The 19723-nt window shown below is 47.9% G+C and overlaps 1 protein-coding gene across 1 annotated transcript in view; it reads left to right on the forward strand.

The window, feature by feature from the left end:
* Window positions 1-19723, forward strand: part of SLF2 (SMC5-SMC6 complex localization factor 2) — a 393983-nt gene that overhangs the window by 358880 nt on the left and 15380 nt on the right. Inside the window, exons 18-19 of the mRNA XM_069239517.1 lie at window positions 11596-11682; window positions 12222-12290. Coding sequence (XP_069095618.1) covers window positions 11596-11682; window positions 12222-12290 — 156 coding nt within the window. The remainder of the gene's footprint in view (window positions 1-11595; window positions 11683-12221; window positions 12291-19723) is intronic.

Below are 19723 nucleotides of genomic sequence, written 5' to 3' on the forward strand. Positions count from 1 at the left end.
AAGACGCGGGTACTTACCTGCAAGCAGACCGGAACCGGGGCACCCCCTTCTCTCCATTCTAGCCTATGCGTTTTGGGCACCACTTTGAACTCTGCACCTGACCGGCCCTGAGCTGCTGGTGTGGTGACCTTGGGGTTGCTCTGAACCCCCAACGGTGGGCTACCTTGGACCAAGAACTAAGCCCTGTAAGTGTCTTACTTACCTGGTTAACCTAACCAATACTTACCTCCCCTAGGAACTGTGAAAATTGCACTGTGTCCACTTTTAAAACAGCTATTTGTCAATAACTTGAAAAGTATACATGCAATTTTGATGATTTGAAGTTCCTAAAGTACTTACCTGCAATACCTTTCGAATGAGATATTACATGTAGAATTTGAACCTGTGGTTCTTAAAATAAACTAAGAAAAGATATTTTTCTATATAAAAACCTATTGACTGGATTTGTCTCTGAGTGTGTGTACCTCATTTATTGTCTATGTGTATGTACAACAAATGCTTAACACTACTCCTTGGATAAGCCTACTGCTCGACCACACTACCACAAAATAGAGCATTAGTATTATCTCTTTTTACCACTATTTTACCTCTAAGGGGAACCCTTGGACTCTGTGCATGCTATTCCTTACTTTGAAATAGCACATACAGAGCCAACTTCCTACATTGGTGGATCAGCGGTGGGGTACAAGACTTTGCATTTGCTGGACTACTCAGCCAATACCTGATCACACGACAAATTCCAAAATTGTCATTAGAAATTCATTTTTGCAATTTGAAAGTTTTCTAAATTCTTAAAAGTCCTGCTAGGGCCTTGTGTGTTAAGTCCCTGTTTAGCATTGTCTTTTTAGAGTTTAAAAGTTTGTTAAAAGTTTGAATTAGATTCTAGAAACAGTTTTAGATTCTTAAAAAAGTATTCCAACTCTTAGCAGAATAATGTCTGATACAGAGATGAATGTGGTGGAACTCGACACCACACCTTACCTCCATCTTAAGATGAGGGAGCTAAGGTCTCTCTGTAATATCAAAAAAATAACCATTGGCTCCAGACCTACCAAGATTCAGCTCCAGGAGCTGTTGGCAGAGTTTGAAAAAGCCAACCCCTCTGATGATGACATCACAGAGGAAGAAATTAGTGACTTGGAGGCCAATGTCCCTCCTCCAGTCCTAAATAGGGAGAACAGGACCCCTCAAGTCCTGTCTCCAACTGTGTTAGTCAGAAATAGTGAGTCCCTCACAGGAGGGTCCCACATTTCTGAAATCACTGAGGATGCTCTCAGTGAAGATGACCTCCTGTTAGCCAGGATGGCCAAAAGATTGGCTTTAGAGAGACAGCTCCTAGCCATAGAAAGGGAAAGACAAGAGATGGGCCTAGGACCCATCAATGGTGGCAGCAATATAAATAGGGTCAGAGATTCTCCTGACATGTTAAAAATCCCCAAAGGGATTGTGACAAAATATGAAGATGGTGATGACATCACCAAATGGTTCACAGCTTTTGAGAGGGCTTGTGTAACCAGAAAAGTGAACAGATCTCACTGGGGTGCTCTCCTTTGGGAAATGTTCACTGGAAAGTGTAGGGATAGACTCCTCACACTCTCTGGAAAAGATGCAGAATCTTATGACCTCATGAAGGGTACCCTGATTGAGGGCTTTGGATTCTCCACTGAGGAGTACAGGATTAGGTTCAGGGGGGCTCAAAAATCCTCGAGCCAGACCTGGGTTGACTTTGTAGACTACTCAGTGAAAACACTAGATGGTTGGATTCAAGGCAGTGGTGTAAGTAATTATGATGGGCTGTACAATTTATTTGTGAAAGAACACCTGTTAAGTAATTGTTTCAATGATAAACTGCATCAGCATCTGGTAGACCTAGGACCAATTTCTCCCCAAGAATTGGGAAAGAAGGCGGACCATTGGGTCAAGACAAGGGTGTCCAAGACTTCAACAGGGGGTGACCAAAAGAAAGGGGTCACAAAGACTCCCCAGGGGAAGGGTGATGAGACAACCAAAACTAAAAATAGTAAAGAGTCTTCTACAGGCCCCCAAAAACCTGCACAGGAGGGTGGGCCCAGAGCCTCTTCACAAAACAATGGGTACAAGGGTAAAAACTTTGATCCCAAAAAGGCCTGGTGTCATAGCTGTAAACAGCATGGACACCAAACTGGAGACAAGGCCTGTCCCAAGAAAGGTTCCACTCCAAACTCCCATCCAGGTAACACTGGTATGGCTAGTCTCCAAGTGGGATCAACAGTGTGCCCAGAGCAAATCAGGGTCCACACTGAAGCTACTCTAGTTTCTGAGGGTGGGGTGGATTTAGCCACACTAGCTGTCTGGCCGCCTAACATGCAAAAATACAGACAGCAACTCTTAATTAATGGGACTAGAATAGAGGGCCTGAGGGATACAGGTGCCAGTGTCACCATGGTGACAGAGAAACTGGTTTCCCCTGGCCAATACCTGACTGGAAAAACTTACACAGTCACCAATGCTGACAATCAGAGAAAAGTACATCCCATGGCAATGGTTACTTTAGAATGGGGAGGGGTCAATGGCCTGAAACAGGTGGTGGTCTCCTCAAATATCCCAGTGGACTGTCTGCTTGGAAATGACCTGGAGTCCTCAGCATGGGCTGAGGTAGAACTAAAAACCCATGCAGCAATGCTGGGTATCCCTGAACTGGTGTGTGTGAAAACAAGAGCACAGTGCAAGGCACAGGGTGAACAAGTAGAGCTGGAGTCTGGAAGAATGGCCCAGCCTACCAAGAGAACAGGAAAGTCAGCTGGGAAACCAACTGCAACACAGCAAAAGAAAGGGAACCTCTCTTCTCAGGAAGAAGTTCTGCCCTCTGAGGGAACTGAGCCTTTGGAGCTTGAACCTTATCAGGTTGAGCTCTTAGGCCCAGGGGGACCCTCAAGGGAGGAGCTGTGTAAGGGACAAGAAACCTGTCCCTCTCTTGAAGGCCTTAGGCAGCAAGCTGCTGAAGAGTCCAAAGGCAAGAAAAATGGAACGCATAGGGTCTATTGGGAAGATGGACTCCTGTACACTGAGGCCAGAGACCCCAAACCTGGTGCCACTAGGAGAGTGGTAGTGCCTCAGCTGTTCAGGAAGTTCATCCTAACATTGGCCCATGACATTCCCCTTGCTGGACATTTGGGACAAACCAAGACGTGGGAGAGGTTAGTCAACCACTTCTACTGGCCCAATATGTCCAACATGGTTAAGGAGTTTTGCCTCTCCTGCCCCACCTGTCAAGCCAGTGGTAAGACAGGTGGGCATCCAAAGGCCCCCCTCATTCCACTTCCAGTGGTGGGGGTTCCCTTTGAAAGAGTGGGTATGGACATAGTTGGTCCACTGGAACCTCCCACAGCCTCAGGAAATATGTATATCCTGGTAGTAGTGGATCATGCTACCAGGTATCCTGAAGCTATTCCCCTTAGGTCGACTACTGCCCCTGCAGTAGCCAAGGCCCTCATTGGTATCTTTACCAGAGTGGGTTTCCCTAAGGAGGTGGTGTCTGACAGAGGTACCAACTTCATGTCAGCATACCTAAAGCACATGTGGAATGAGTGTGGAGTGACTTATAAATTCACTACACCATACCATCCACAAACTAATGGCTTGGTTGAGAGATTCAACAAGACATTAAAAGGCATGATCATGGGGCTCCCAGAAAAGCTCAAAAGGAGATGGGATGTCCTCTTGCCATGTCTGCTTTTCACTTACAGAGAGGTGCCACAGAAGGGAGTAGGATTCTCACCCTTTGAACTTCTGTTTGGTCATCCTGTAAGGGGACCACTTGCCCTTGTTAAAGAAGGCTGGGAGAGACCTCTCCATGAGCCTAAACAGGACATAGTGGACTATGTACTTGGCCTTCGCTCTAGAATGGCAGAGTACATGGAAAAGGCAACCAAAAACCTTGAGGCCAGCCAACAGCTCCAGAAGTTTTGGTATGACCAAAAGGCTGCACTGGTTGAGTTCCAACCAGGGCAGAAAGTCTGGGTTCTGGAGCCTGTGGCTCCCAGGGCACTCCAGGACAAATGGAGTGGCCCTTACCCAGTACTAGAAAGGAAGAGTCAGGTCACCTACCTGGTGGACCTGGGCACAAGCAGGAGCCCCAAGAGGGTGATCCATGTGAACCGCCTTAAGCTCTTCCATGACAGGGCTGATGTGAATCTGTTGATGGTAACAGATGAGGATCAGGAGGCAGAGAGTGAACCTCTCCCTGATCTTCTGTCATCAGACCCAAAAGATGGCACAGTAGATGGAGTGATCTACTCAGACACCCTCTCTGGCCAACAGCAAGCTGATTGTAGGAGAGTCCTACAACAGTTTCCTGAACTCTTCTCCTTAACCCCTGGTCAGACACACCTGTGTACCCATGATGTGGACACAGGAGACAGCATGCCTGTCAAGAACAAAATCTTTAGACAATCTGACCATGTTAAAGAAAGTATCAAGGTGGAAGTCCACAAGATGCTGGAATTGGGAGTAATTGAGCGCTCTGACAGCCCCTGGGCTAGCCCAGTAGTCTTAGTCCCCAAACCTCACACCAAAGATGGAAAGAAAGAGATGAGGTTTTGTGTGGACTACAGAGGGCTCAATTCTGTCACCAAGACAGATGCCCATCCAATTCCAAGAGCTGATGAGCTCATTGATAAATTAGGTGCTGCCAAATTTCTAAGTACCTTTGACTTGACAGCAGGGTACTGGCAAATAAAAATGGCACCTGGAGCAAAAGAAAAGACAGCATTCTCCACACCTGATGGGCATTATCAGTTTACTGTTATGCCCTTTGGTTTAAAGAATGCCCCTGCCACCTTCCAAAGGTTGGTGAATCAAGTCCTTGCTGGCTTGGAGTCCTTTAGCACAGCTTATCTTGATGATATTGCTGTCTTTAGCTCCACCTGGCAGGATCACCTGGTCCACCTGAGGAAGGTTTTGAAGGCTCTGCAATCTGCAGGCCTCTCTATCAAGGCATCCAAATGCCAGATAGGGCAGGGAACTGTGGTTTACTTGGGACACCTTGTAGGTGGAGGCCAAGTTCAGCCACTCCAACCCAAGATCCAGACTATTCTGGACTGGGTAGCTCCAAAAACCCAGACTCAAGTCAGGGCATTCCTTGGCTTGACTGGGTATTACAGGAGGTTTGTGAAGGGATATGGATCCATTGTGACAGCCCTCACTGAACTCACCTCCAAGAAAATGCCCAAGAAAGTGAACTGGACTGTGGAATGCCAACAGGCCTTTGACACCCTGAAACAGGCAATGTGCTCAGCACCAGTTCTCAAAGCTCCAGATTATTCTAAGCAGTTCATTGTGCAGACTGATGCCTCTGAACATGGGATAGGGGCAGTTTTGTCCCAAACAAATGATGATGGCCTTGACCAGCCTGTTGCTTTCATTAGCAGGACGTTACTCCCCAGGGAGCAGCGTTGGAGTGCCATTGAGAGGGAGGCCTTTGCTGTGGTTTGGTCCCTGAAGAAGCTGAGACCATACCTCTTTGGGACTCACTTCCTAGTTCAAACTGACCACAGACCTCTCAAATGGCTGATGCAAATGAAAGGTGAAAATCCTAAACTGTTGAGGTGGTCCATCTCCCTACAGGGAATGGACTTTATAGTGGAACACAGACCTGGGACTGCCCATGCCAATGCAGATGGCCTTTCCAGGTTCTTCCACTTAGAAAATGAAGACTCTCTTGGGAAAGGTTAGTCTCATCCTCTTTCGTTTGGGGGGGGGTTGTGTAAGGAAATGCCTCCTTGGCATGGTTGCCCCCTGACTTTTTGCCTTTGCTGATGCTATGTTTACAATTGAAAGTGTGCTGAGGCCTGCTAACCAGACCCCAGCACCAGTGTTCTTTCCCTAACCTGTACTTTTGTATCCACAATTGGCAGACCCTGGCATCCAGATAAGTCCCTTGTAACTGGTACTTCTAGTACCAAGGGCCCTGATACCAAGGAAGGTCTCTAAGGGCTGAAGCATGTCTTATGCCACCCTGGAGACCTCTCACTCAGCACAGACACACTGCTTGCCAGCTTGTGTGTGCTAGTGAGGACAAAACGAGTAAGTCGACATGGCACTCCCCTCAGGGTGCCATGCCAGCCTCTCTGCCTATGCAGTATAGGTAAGCCACCCCTCTAGCAGGCCTTACAGCCCTAAGGCAGGGTGCACTATACCATAGGTGAGGGTACCAGTGCATGAGCATGGTACCCCTACAGTGTCTAAACAAAACCTTAGACATTTTAAGTGCAGGGTAGCCATAAGAGTATATGGTCTGGGAGTCTGTCAAACACGAACTCCACAGCACCATAATGGCTACACTGAAAACTGGGAAGTTTGGTATCAAACTTCTCAGCACAATAAATGCACACTGATGCCAGTGTACGTTTTATTGTCAAATGCACCCCAGAGGGCACCTTAGAGGTGCCCCCTGAAACTTAACCGACTATCTGTGTAGGCTGACTAGTTTTAGCAGCCTGCCACAAACCGAGACATGTTGCTGGCCCCATGGGGAGAGTGCCTTTGTCACTCTGAGGCCAGTAACAAAGCCTGCACTGGGTGGAGATGCTAACACCTTCCCCAGGCAGGAATTGTCACACCTGGCGGTGAGCCTCAAAGGCTCACCTCCTTTGTGCCAACCCAGCAGGACACTCCAGCTAGTGGAGTTGCCCGCCCCCTCCGGCCAGGCCCCACTTTTGGCGGCAAGGCCGGAGAAAATAATGAGAAAAACAAGGAGGAGTCACTGGCCAGTCAGGACAGCCCCTAAGGTGTCCTGAGCTGAAGTGACTCTAACTTTTAGAAATCCTCCATCTTGCAGATGGAGGATTCCCCCAATAGGGTTAGGATTGTGACCCCCTCCCCTTGGGAGGAGGCACAAAGAGGGTGTACCCACCCTCAGGGCTAGTAGCCATTGGCTACTAACCCCCCAGACCTAAACACGCCCTTAAATTTAGTATTTAAGGGCTACCCTGAACCCTAGAAAATTAGATTCCTGCAACTACAAGAAGAAGGACTGCCCAGCTGAAAACCCCTGCAGCGGAAGACCAGAAGACGACAACTGCCTTGGCTCCAGAAACTCACCTGCCTGTCTCCTGCCTTCCAAAGATCCTGCTCCAGCGACGCCTTCCAAAGGGACCAGCGACCTCGACATCCTCTGAGGACTGCCCCTGCTTCGAAAAGACAAGAAACTCCCGAGGACAGCGGACCTGCTCCAAGAAAAGCTGCAACTTTGTTTCCAGCAGCTTTAAAGAACCCTGCAAGCTCCCCGCAAGAAGCGTGAGACTTGCAACACTGCACCCGGCGACCCCGACTCGGCTGGTGGCGATCCAACACCTCAGGAGGGACCCCAGGACTACTCTGATACTGTGAGTACCAAAACCTGTCCCCCCTGAGCCCCCACAGCGCCGCCTGCAGAGGGAATCCCGAGGCTTCCCCTGACCGCAACTCTTTGAACCTAAAGTCCCGACGCCTGGGAGAGACCCTGCACCCGCAGCCCCCAGGACCTGAAGGACCGGACTTTCACTGGAGGAGTGACCCCCAGGAGTCCCTCTCCCTCGCCCAAGTGGAGGTTTCCCCGAGGAATCCCCCCCTTGCCTGCCTGCAGCGCTGAAGAGATCCCGAGATCTCTCATAGACTAACATTGCGAACCCGACGCTTGTTTCTACACTGCACCCGGCCGCCCCCGCGCCGCTGAGGGTGAAATTTCTGTGTGGACTTGTGTGTCCCCCGGTGCCCTACAAAACCCCCCTGGTCTGCCCTCCGAAGACGCGGGTACTTACCTGCAAGCAGACCGGAACCGGGGCACCCCCTTCTCTCCATTCTAGCCTATGCGTTTTGGGCACCACTTTGAACTCTGCACCTGACCGGCCCTGAGCTGCTGGTGTGGTGACCTTGGGGTTGCTCTGAACCCCCAACGGTGGGCTACCTTGGACCAAGAACTAAGCCCTGTAAGTGTCTTCCTTACCTGGTTAACCTAACCAATACTTACCTCCCCTAGGAACTGTGAAAATTGCACTAAGTGTCCACTTTTAAAACAGCTATTTGTCAATAACTTGAAAAGTATACATGCAATTTTGATGATTTGAAGTTCCTAAAGTACTTACCTGCAATACCTTTCGAATGAGATATTACATGTAGAATTTGAACCTGTGGTTCTTAAAATAAACTAAGAAAAGATATTTTTCTATATAAAAACCTATTGACTGGATTTGTCTCTGAGTGTGTGTACCTCATTTATTGTCTATGTGTATGTACAACAAATGCTTAACACTACTCCTTGGATAAGCCTACTGCTCGACCACACTACCACAAAATAGAGCATTAGTATTATCTCTTTTTACCACTATTTTACCTCTAAGGGGAACCCTTGGACTCTGTGCATGCTATTCCTTACTTTCAAATAGCACATACAGAGCCAACTTCCTACAATGTACTTTTTTACTTTATTTCTAGAACCAAAAAGATCTTTGTTGCAGGTAAGTACAGTTTTAAGAATGCATCATTTTCAAGTACCAAATTCACTTTGTTTGAAACTCACTGATAAAACTGTTTTCAGGTAAGTAATACGTATCGGCTTCAAAAGTAGAAAGTGCAATTTTCATTGAAGGCAATGCAGTCTTAGGGGGGAAAAGTACATACACAGTTTGCAGGTAAGTACTCAACTTATGGCCCAGTCTTCAGGGGTTAAGGTGTCCTCAGGGCAAAGTTTAAAAAGACAACAAGGGAGCACCACCAGCAACACAGGGCCGGCCGGGTGCAGAGGTCGAAGTTGGTGTTGGGCACCCAATGGAATCCTATAGAGATTGGGGGCACTCAGAAGTGAACGGTTTGCAGGTAAGTACCCGCGGTTTCAGGGCTCAGAACCTGGGGGGATTTATATCAGCACTCGCGGGCCAAATGCACACCATCAACGGCACAGGGACGACTGAGTGCAGGGTACAAACACAGCGTCGGGCGCCCAATGCCTTTCAATGGGAAACTCTGGGTTCACAAAGAGGCTACAGTCTTGATCCAGGGGGTAGCCTGAAAAGACTAGCAGCTGGACAGGTAGGTTGAGGCTCTTCTGGACGTTGATGGACCGTCGGCTAAGTTCTCCAAGGCCAAGAGGCTGCAAGTGCAGTTGTACATTTAGGCTTTGGGTATCTTCACTGGATCCGGTTGCGGTCAGGGTTCCTCTGTATTCAGGCTGTAGGCGTTGTCGTGGTGGCCAGGAGGGGGGAACCTGGGGTGGACTCGAGGTCTGAATCACCTGGGGACTCTCTCTGGTCAGGTGGGCCACCTGGACTCTGGCAGTGGGCATCTGGTGCAGAGTGGGCAGGACTCGCGGATCCGAAGGGTCCTGGAGTCCTGCTTGGAGGTTTCTTGGTGGACAGGGCCAATGTCTTTGGGAGATCTTGGCCTTTAGGGAAGGCAGACAGTCTTCTATGGGTTTGTAGAGGTTGCTGGTCCTTCAGGATGAGTCGTCTTCTTGTAGCAGGAGTCTTGAAGATGCAAACAGGCCGGCAGGACTTGGGCCAAGTCAGTTTTTGTCTGGAGTCTTCACTGCTGGTGCGGCTCTTCAGGCCACCGCCTTCTTTAGGTTGCCAGGAATCTGAAGAGCAAGGTTCAGGGGTGCCCCTAAATACTAGATTTAGGGGCGTTACATTGGTCAGTGGGAGGTAGCCAGTGGCGACTGACACTGAGGGTGGCTATACTACTTCTCAGGACAGATCTGGCTCTGCCCGCAACCTCCATAGCCTCTAGCTTCATCCTTGGACACTGAGCAGGGTCTCTTGAGCACCTTCCGGCTGCCACCGGAAGTGATTGGCGACCTTATTTCAGCACGTTGTGCGGAAACACCTTTTGTGTCCCTACAGCTAGTCTTCGACAATTAAGGTCTGCTTCAATTAGACATATAGACCATTACCTGCAATTCTGGAAAGCATTTAATTATAGCCTTTTCCTTCATTCTAAACTCTATCTGCAGACTGTGATGTATACAAACCAGTATCCCGCATCTTGTTTGGAACATTTCTTTAAACCTCAAACATCTCAGCCAACCTCCTTAAGACAGGACATATTACATACATCAAACACCTATCCAACCACTCACTTCAGAAATGATGTCCAGAAACAGATGAAAATGTGAGTGTTTTGTGGCCCTGTTGGGGTATTAAGTGCTATAGAAATCTAATACATTTTGTCTTTGAAATGCTATAGCCTGCTGCCAATAAATGACAGTGTAATATTAATCTTATGAGGCTGCTGCCCATCTTTCCTGCATTGTTTACGTTTGTGGGTGAAATCAATACCTTTAACCCAGTTGATGATTTGCTGTGTTCCATTTGCAAAAAGGAAAAACATCTTTATAGTTGTCTTTAGGCAGCCCTCTGTATATCATGTGTATATTTGTTTTGTTTTTTAAGAGGTTTGTGGACTTACAGGGAATCATTGTGGAGAAGTGGGGTTACAGGCAATTCGTAATTTTTCCTTATCATTATCAAGTACCAGTTGTGGAGGGAATTTTGCACATGCTTAATGCCAAGAGAATTCTGGAATTGAGCAAATTTGATGAACAAAAACTGTGTTTTTAGTGTTTGTCCAATATACTTGACATCTGCATAAGAATCCAATCTGCCATGGTGGTCTATAGCTTGTACCTTGTATCGCCTACTGCTACCTACCACTTCTTTAACAAAGCATTGAAGACAAAAGCATGTTCTTGGAGACAGAAGGCACTGTGCCATTGATTAACAACTGTAAGCAGATACTTAACCCTATACACACATAACTTTTCAAACTCTATCATTTAAATTTAGATGTATTGCAATGAAACCCTATTACAGACCTGCTCTGAGTAAATTAACTTTTTGATGAAACAACCCTTGCCCCTCAATTACTCGCTTAACATTTAAAGTATTGTGGATCTGGAACAGATTTGTGCTGTAAAATATAGTTATTTACCAGTAATGCCGGTTTGGCAGCCTGATCTACACTATGGAATTGCGCATTTCCGTCCCAGTCATTCCATGAGACAAATATGGTCAGGTTTTAACAACTTTACTAAAGAATTTAAATTTCAGTCAAATCCTTAAAAGATTCTACACTTCTTGCTCCAGAGTCTATTTACAGACACTGCCTTAATCAATACCTACAGCTTTTTTTTAAAACAAAAAAATAAATCCACATCAATCCACTAAGCCAGAAGTATGCAAGTGTGTGGATTTGTAACGGATTTCTAGCTACAAAACAGTTACTTCAGGTGAGTAATCTATTGTTCATTTTTTTCTTTCATTTTAACATTGACATCTAATTTGTAGCAGGATGGTTTGAGGTTTAAGAAAGAAGCCATCTTCCATTGCAGCTTTCATGCATTGAAATGTTTTTGAATCATCATATGTATTCATTTTGCAGAGGTGAGTTTTTAGTCTGATTCACTCATAGTTGATCTGATTTGAAAAGCATTGTCAAATATAACAACTTTTATCTAGAAAACAGACTGACTTTCGTGTCCCCAAAGTACACTTGAAGAGGTCAACCTTTGCAAGTTTCTGTAGAATTAGCAGTTGAAAATTCAGCGGTTTAATAACTTTCCTTTGTTTTTACCTTATTTCATAGACATTCATACTGAAGCTGTGTAGTGCCTTAGAGAAGCATGTTAAGTGTGATATCCGGGAAGATGCAAGGTTGTTTTACAGAACTAAAGTAAGTTTAAAACAATTATTTTCTTTTTAAAGCATCAAGGACACTAACCAAATTAATGATTGCTCACTTTCCAAAACAATCAGCATTTATGTGAGAGGGATTGTCTTTTTTTTTACTATTTTCTAGCTTTTGAGTTCAACTAGTTAGGTTACAAGGTCAAGTCTGATGTATATTCTTAGCTCTTGCTGTGCGTGATTTGGGCATTTCTGGTTAGCTTTATTGATTCCTGTAGATTTTGCCAAATGCTTGATGTGATGGCACTGATTTTCAGTTAATTTAATTTGACATACACACACTTGCATGTATAACATTTGCCTCTGTGCAATACTAGGTTTCTTTAAATAAAAACAAAACAAAAAAAAACAAGCAGACTATGTAGGTATGACATGGTTTGCAATACTTTAATAGGTGTATACTGAATTATTGAGTAGACATACACTCTTTCACCTTTGTATAACCAACTATGATGAAGTGTGTATGGAATATGCCTTGCCCCAAAGTTCACTCAGACACTTGTCTTTTTTGTCTTTCCATTTTAGGTTAAAGATTTAGTTGCAAGGATATATGGAACATGGCAAGAGTTACTACACAACTCGAGACCTAACAAGGTGAAGTAGATAATAAATTAAATTAGATCATTTTTTGACTTTTAATTTAGTTTTCTTTAGGCTTGGTTCTTTTCTGTTTGCCACGTACTTAAGTTTGCTCTAAGTAGCTCATGCCCATCAAAGTGAGGGGGCGGGGCGAGGAATAGGGAGGATGGGTGGGGCAGAATTAATTCAGCTCTCCCAAGGTGGCAATCAACTACGTCCGAAAGATAGATCTTACAAATCGTTCAACATGGCTGTGCCCTGCCATTTCTTGTAGCTCTGCCAAATATCCCTCTACATCATAGCAAATTCCTGAAGAGCACCTGCCTGTTGTCTTGTTGTAGATGAGAGTATAACTCTCCAATGGTGCTACTAAGAAGGTGTCAGACTCAGAACGAGGGGAGGGTTGTTATTTTGGCCCTGGGCTATTTTGGACCTGCATCCTCTACATGCCTTCCTGGAGAAGGTCAAATTCAAAATGTTCACCATGAACTATTTAAACTGTCCTGCAGTCTCGCAGCTGTTCTGTGTGGTTCAAGGTAAGCCAGGAGCATTTTCTGTACTCCGTTTTGGGCTCACTAGTTCCCCTCGGGCTTTCAAGAAAGCGATGTCAATGGTCGTTGCCTACCTTTGAAGGTCAGGGATACCAGTTTTGTCCTACTCCAATGACTGGCTGTTGAAGGTAGACAGTCCACAAGGATTCCTATACAACCTACCGACTACTGGGAACCTTTTGATATGGTAAGGGGTTTACTTTTAACAAGCCAAAATCACATCTGAGTCCTTCACAGAGGCTTCCATTCATTAGAACTATCCTGAACACTGTACAGTTCAGGACATTAACTCCACCGAAACAAGTTAGGGACATTTGGATTATGATTCTGATGTTTCAGCTTTCATTCTGGATTTCGTGAGAGCAACTCTGAGGCTTCTCAGCCTCCTGCATCCTCCTGCAGCTACTTCAGATTGTGGCTCCGCAGTGGAATTTAAAGTTCCAGTGGGCCCAGCATCAATGAAACCTGACATATTCCAGAGGAGGAGGCTCATGATTTGCTGTAGCGGCTCTTCAAATACATTTGGTCCAGCGACAGTCCCCTCTCTCCTTCCCCCACCCAGAGCTGCTGACCATAGTGATGGACAAGCCCCTGCTGGGAAGAGGGGGGTAGGTGAACAGCAGAAGTCTCTGGTGTCTGACGAAAGCCCAGCTCCATATCAACCTGTTGGAGTTTCGGGCCATTCTTCTGGCTCTGAAGATCTTCCTGCCGTCCGTTAGTGGGTGGTTGGTTGGTACAGGTTCTCACAGGCAGTACGGCTGCCATGTGGTATTGCGCTGGGTAGGGCAGAGTGGGCTCCTGAGTACTATTCCCTGAATGCTCTGCCCCTCTTGAGTTGGTTGAAGCGTCAGAGCATTTCCCAGATCACAAACCACCTGGCAGAGACCCTGAATACTGGGGCAGACAAACTGAGTAGGCGTCATCTGGCAGATAATGAGTGGTGTCTACATTCTAATTTTGGGCAGGGCAAGGTATCTTCCAACAGGACAGAGAACTCTGGCTAAATCTATTTGCCACTGCTGAAAATGCGCAGAGTTGAAGTTTTTGGGCCTTGAAGTTTCAACAAGACCACTCATTAGGATATGTATCTGATAGAGACTTATAGTTGCAGATTCCTTACCTGTGAATTTCCCCCGGACCTAACCTTGATCCGGAGAATTTTCTGAGCAGTACCTTTGCGCACCGTTAGGTGGCATCGATCAGCTCCTTGTCAGTCGTTGGCATCGTCTGCACCGGATGGGACGTTGCGAGTCCTCTATAGGTGCCACCCTAGCACACAGATGTCGGTTCTTTTCTTTCAGCACAAGCAACCATGATCCGAAGAGAGCTACCCCTCATTCACTTTTTGACTGCCTTTTTTTTTTTTAAAAAATATTTTTTGTTGAAGATTTTATGGTACTCCTGGTGCATCAAGGATGTCATCGAGGAAGTCCGGGTTTAAGTGCTGCAGGTTGTGTCATCGGACGATGTCCATGACTGATCCACACCTCGTGTCTTTGTTGCCTAGAACGCAACCACGACCCAAAGTCTCGCTCCGAGTGTCAGGCCATGCATCCAGAGACTTTGAGGGAACAGTTCCTGAAGCTTATGGCGGCCCAATGCTTGACTCTGTGCAAGTCAAGGTCCAGGTTGAGAGAAAGGCCTCAGGAGCAGTTGCAGAGTCCTCCATTGTCATGGTGCCACTTGAAGTCCTTGGGATGATCGGGTAAGTCAAGGCACAAGAAGAAGAATTCTTAAACTTCTCCTCCTCTGAAATGAGGGCGCATCGGCACTCTGGGCCTCATTCTGAGGAACCTGGGCCGACTCCGTGCCTCCCCGAGTTTACGGGAGCCAGAGCGACCCCTGCTCAACTTTGTGAGTTCTACAACACCATGCATCTCATTTTCAGGGAGCCCGACTACACTGGAGCCCCTTTGGGTCCTACGGAGTTGGACGAGCCCCTTTGGGTTCTGCGCCGGCGGCGCCCATGGATCTAGACCGCGGACGGTCGTACCACCCCCACCTTCCCTGATTCCTGTTCCCTTCCAGCGTCACCCGCGTCTACTGGCAGCAGAATCCCCATCCCTATTCTCATTGCTGACTCTGACACGGAGCCGGGTGGGTGTTGTGAGACTCCGATGCCGACAGGAGCCTTGCCTCCTATGTCGGATCCTGAGACCCTTTCTAATGGGCTAGGTTATGGTGAAGAATAGGAGGGGCCACTGGACCCATTAGAATGCCAGCTCCATGACCCTATGGACTGACGTAGGCTTGGATGATGGTAACAGACAGGATTCTTCGCCAGATAATGGCATGCTTTCTCCTCCTACTGTGGCTATAGAGCAGGGGTGCTTCCTACTCTGTGGTGGTGGTAAGAGCAGCTGAGGTCTTGGACCTTGAGTTGCCTTCGGTGGCATCCAGGACTAACCTCCTAACAAAGGTGTTTCAGCCTGGGGTTTCCTACTCTGAACCCATGCTCCCCTTTAATGAAGCCCTTATGGATGTCCTCCTGGGTACCTGGTCCAGACCCAGCACAGGGGCTCTGTGAACAGGGCAATTGCCCACCGCCATCGCCCCAATCCAGTGTACATAAGCTTTCTGATGTAACACCCCACCCCTGAGAGCTTGGTCATCCAAGTTACAGCTCTCTTGGCCAAGGCAGCCATAGAGAGGGTTCCCATGCCAGAAGTAGGTTGTGGCTGCTATTCCTGCTACTTTCTGATGCCCAAAAAGGACAAAGCACTCCCCCCTATCCTATACCTTCAATCCGTCAATCTCTTCTCCAAAAAGGAGAAGTTCACAATGCTTGCTCTGGCTCAGGTTTTATCTCTCCTGGACCCAGGAGACTGGATAGTAGCGTTGGACTTGCAAGACACTTTCATATTCCCATCTTGCCTGCCCACAGACATTACTTGTGGTTCACAGTAGGGAACAAGCACTTTCAGTTCACCGTGCTCCCCTTTGGCCCTACCATTGCCCCTCAGGTGTTACCCAAGGTGATGGCGGTGGTCACAGCTCATCTGTACAGATCGGGGGTTTCAGTCTTCCCCTGTCTTGATGACTGGCTTTTGAAGGTGGACTCGCCCCAGGCTGTCGTCTTACACCTCCAGACTATGGTGGACCTACTACATTCACTGGTGTTCACTATAAATGTGCCGAAGTGACACCTGACTCCTTTTTTAGACACTCCCTTTCTTAGGAGCTGTCGGGTCACAGTACTGTCTCAGGCTTATTCTCCTAAGCGGCGAGTCCAGGATATTCTGGATATGATACTGATGTTTCAGCCTCTATCCTGGATTTCAGTGAGAATGACTCTCTGGCTGCTGGGCCTCATGGCCTCCTGCATCCTGCTGGTGACACATGCCAACAGTCCCTCATGGACATGCCCTTTGATGGCTCCCGTCTCTTTGGAGACAAGGCGGACTCGACCTTGGAGAGATTCAAGGATTCCCAGGCTACGGCTTGGTCCCTTGGTCTTTCTTGTGCCCCTCGCCCCCCACAGTCTGCTTTTCGCCCCTTTCGTGGCCACGGAATGGGCTCCCTGTCGCGTCCCATGGTGTCCAGCCTCTGCGTGGGCGTGGGACATAGAACCAGAGGTCTGCCCAGTCCACCCCTGCTCCCGCTGAAGCCTCCAAACCCCTCTAGTCCGTCCCCTCACTTCCATCCAGTTGGCGGCAGGATTCACCATCACCTGCCCCACTGGGAATCCATCACTACGGACAGGTGGGTTTTGCAGATCGTTCGAAAGGGCTACTCTCTCCCTTTCGAATCTGCTCCACCAGCCATGCCTCCATCCTTCAGTCACCTTCCAGAGGATCATTTGGCACTTCTCCGCCAGGAAGTTGCAGCTCTCTTAGCCAAGGGAGCTGTAGAGAAGGTCCCTGTGCCCAAAGTAAGTTGTGGTTGTTATCCCGCTACTTTCTGGAGCCAAAAAAGGACAAGGGCTTATGTCCTATCCTAGACCTCCGGGACCTGAACTACTTCCTCAACAAGGAGAAATTCAAAATGCTCACTCTGGCTCAGGTTCTGTATGCCTTGGACCCAAGAGACTGGATGGTAGCATTGGACTTACAGGACGCTTATTTCCACATCCCCATCCTGTCTGCCCACAGACGTTACCTACAATTTGTGGTAGGTCAAGAGCACTTTCAGTTTACCGTGCTCCCCTTCGACCTTACCAGCGCCCCTCGAGTGTTCACGAAAGTGATGGCGGTGGTTGAAGCTCATCTGCACAGGTTAGGGATTTCAATCTTCCCCTACCTCGACGACTGGCCCCAGAAAGTCATCTCCCACCTTCAGACTACGGCAAACCTCCAGCACATGCTGGGGTTCACTATAAACGTGCTGAAGTCACACCTGACTCCCTCTCAGAAGCTCCCCTTCATCTGAGCTGTTCTGGACACAGTGAGGTTTCGGGCTTATCCTCCTGAAAAGAAAGTCCAAGACATTCAGGCTATGATTCTGATCTTTCAGCCCCGGTCTTGGGTTTCGGTGAGACTGACTCTGAGGCTACTGGGCTTCATGGCCTCCTGCATCCTGCTAGTAACACATGCCAGATGGCATATGTGGGCTCTGCAGTGGGACTTGAAGTTCCAGTGGGTGCAGCATCAGGGGAATCTCTCCAACATGGTCCAGATCTCGGAGGGGACTGCGAAAGGCTTGGTGTCTTTCGAATCCGCATTGGGTCCACTGCAGATCCCTCTCACTTCCCCAACCAGAACTATCTATAGTGACAGATGTGTCACTTCTGGGTTGGGACGGCCACATGGGAGAGGCGTAGATCAGAGGCCTCTGGTCTCTGGCAGAGTCTGGGCTCCATATCAATCTTCTGGAGCTCCGGGCGATCACGCTTGCGTTGAAAGCATTTCTTCCCTCTCTCAAAGGGAAAGTAGTTCAGGTGTTCACAGACAATACTACCGCCATGTGGTACTGCAACAAACAGGGCAGAGTAGGGTCCGGGACCCTTTGTCAGGAGGCACTGTGCCTCTGGACATGGCTGGAACATCAGGGCATTACTCTGATGGTTCAACATCTGGTGGGTTCTCTCAGCGCCAGAGCGGAGGAACTCAACTGTCGATGCACAGCCAATCACAAATGGCGTCTCCATCCGGAGGTGGCGCAAGGCCTCTTTCAGCAGTGGGGAGAGCCTTGGCTAGATCTGTTTGCCTCCGCAGAGAACGCGCAATGTCAGCTGGTTTTTGCGTTGGAGTTTTCAAGGCGACACTTACTCAAAGACGCTTTTCGTCTCGAGTGGAAGTCCGGCCTCCTTTATGCATATACCACTTCTGCCCAGAGTTCTCAGGAAGATCAGGAACAACCGGGCCCAAGTCATCTTAGTGGCTCCGGACTGGGCACAGAGAGTCTGGTATCCAGAGCTATTAGGCATGTCCATTGATCCTCCACTCGGACTGCCTCTTCGGGCGGATCTTCTGTCGCAGCAACAGGGGACGGTTCTTCACCCAAACCTGTCCAACCTCTGCCTTCATGCGTGGAGATTGAGCGGCGACATTAGACGACTTTTGATCTTCCACCCGAAGTCTGCAATGTTATCTTGGCAGCCAGGTGTCCCTCCACCAAAACTGTATACGCCTGTTGTTGAAATAAATTTATGGTATGATGCACGAACAAATCTATTGATTCCCCTCTCTGCCCCTCTATCAAAGGTTCTTCTGTTTATTCTTTTGTTGGGCCAGAAGGGCTCTGCTTTGGGCACCCTTAAAGGGTATTTATCTGCCATTTCAGCCTTCTTCAGGTTACCTGAACAGCCCTCACTTTTTAAATCTCCTATTGTGAGTAGATTCCTAAAAGGCCTCACCCATTTATTTCCTCCCACTCCATTTATCATGCTCAGTGGGACCTCAATCTTGTCCTTACTTATTTAATGTATACTCCCTTTGAGCCGATGCACAATTGTCCCTTGCGGCTCCTCAGCTTCAAAACTGTCTTTCTTGTTGCCATCACCTCTGCTCGCAGGGTGAGTGAGCTTCAAGTCCTTTCGTCTAAATCTCTATACTTGTCTGTGCACCCTGACAAAGTGGTGTTGCGCATTAAGGCTTCCTTCCTTCCAAAGGTGGTTACGCCTTTTCATGTAGGCCAGTACATCACCCTGCCTACTTTCTACGCACCCCCACATCCTTCTCATGAGGAGGAGAGACTCCACCGTTGGGAACCCAAAAAGAGCGTTGGCGTTCTATCTTAAACGTATTAAAGATTTCTGGGTGGGCGATCAACTCTGTCGGGTATGTGGGTGCGAAAAAAGGGAAGGTGATGCAAAAGCGTACCATCTCTCGATGGGTGCTTCTTCGCATCAAAATGTGCTGCGCTTTGGCCAAGAAGCAACCTCCGAGAACTTGCGTGCTCATTCCACTAGAGCAACTGCTGCTTATACTGCGTTAGTACGCGGAGTTCCTGACCTGGATATCTACCAGGCAGCTACGTGGGCATCCCTGCAAACGTTTGCTAAGCACTACTACCTGGACAGTCGGTCCGTCGGGATGCCTACTTTGGTTGTTCGGTCCTGCAGGACCTCCTAGTATGATCTTGGTTCGCAGCCCACCACCGAGGATGGCATTGCTTGGGTATCTATTCTAAGGTAAGGAATCTGCAACTAGAAGTCTCTATCAGATGTACAAGTTACTTACCTTCAGTAACTACATATCTGGTAGAGACATATTCTAGTTTCAGATTCCTTACCGCCCACCCATCCTCCCCACTTGCAAACTGATTTCTAGGGATAGGGATTCACCTTTCATGTCCTTAGCTCTGGTGCACCAATCTCAGTGTTCTTAGCGGCTCTGCGCTTTGGCGTGGAAAGTCATTAAAAGAAACTGACGTCACTGCGCAAAGGCAGCGTCTATATACTACTCCCGACGTCATCACGGCGACTATGACGTCCGTGGAGTCGACCGACGCCACCTA

Source organism: Pleurodeles waltl, chromosome 6, assembly GCF_031143425.1.
Source record: "Pleurodeles waltl isolate 20211129_DDA chromosome 6, aPleWal1.hap1.20221129, whole genome shotgun sequence".
NCBI lineage: Eukaryota > Metazoa > Chordata > Amphibia > Caudata > Salamandridae > Pleurodeles > Pleurodeles waltl.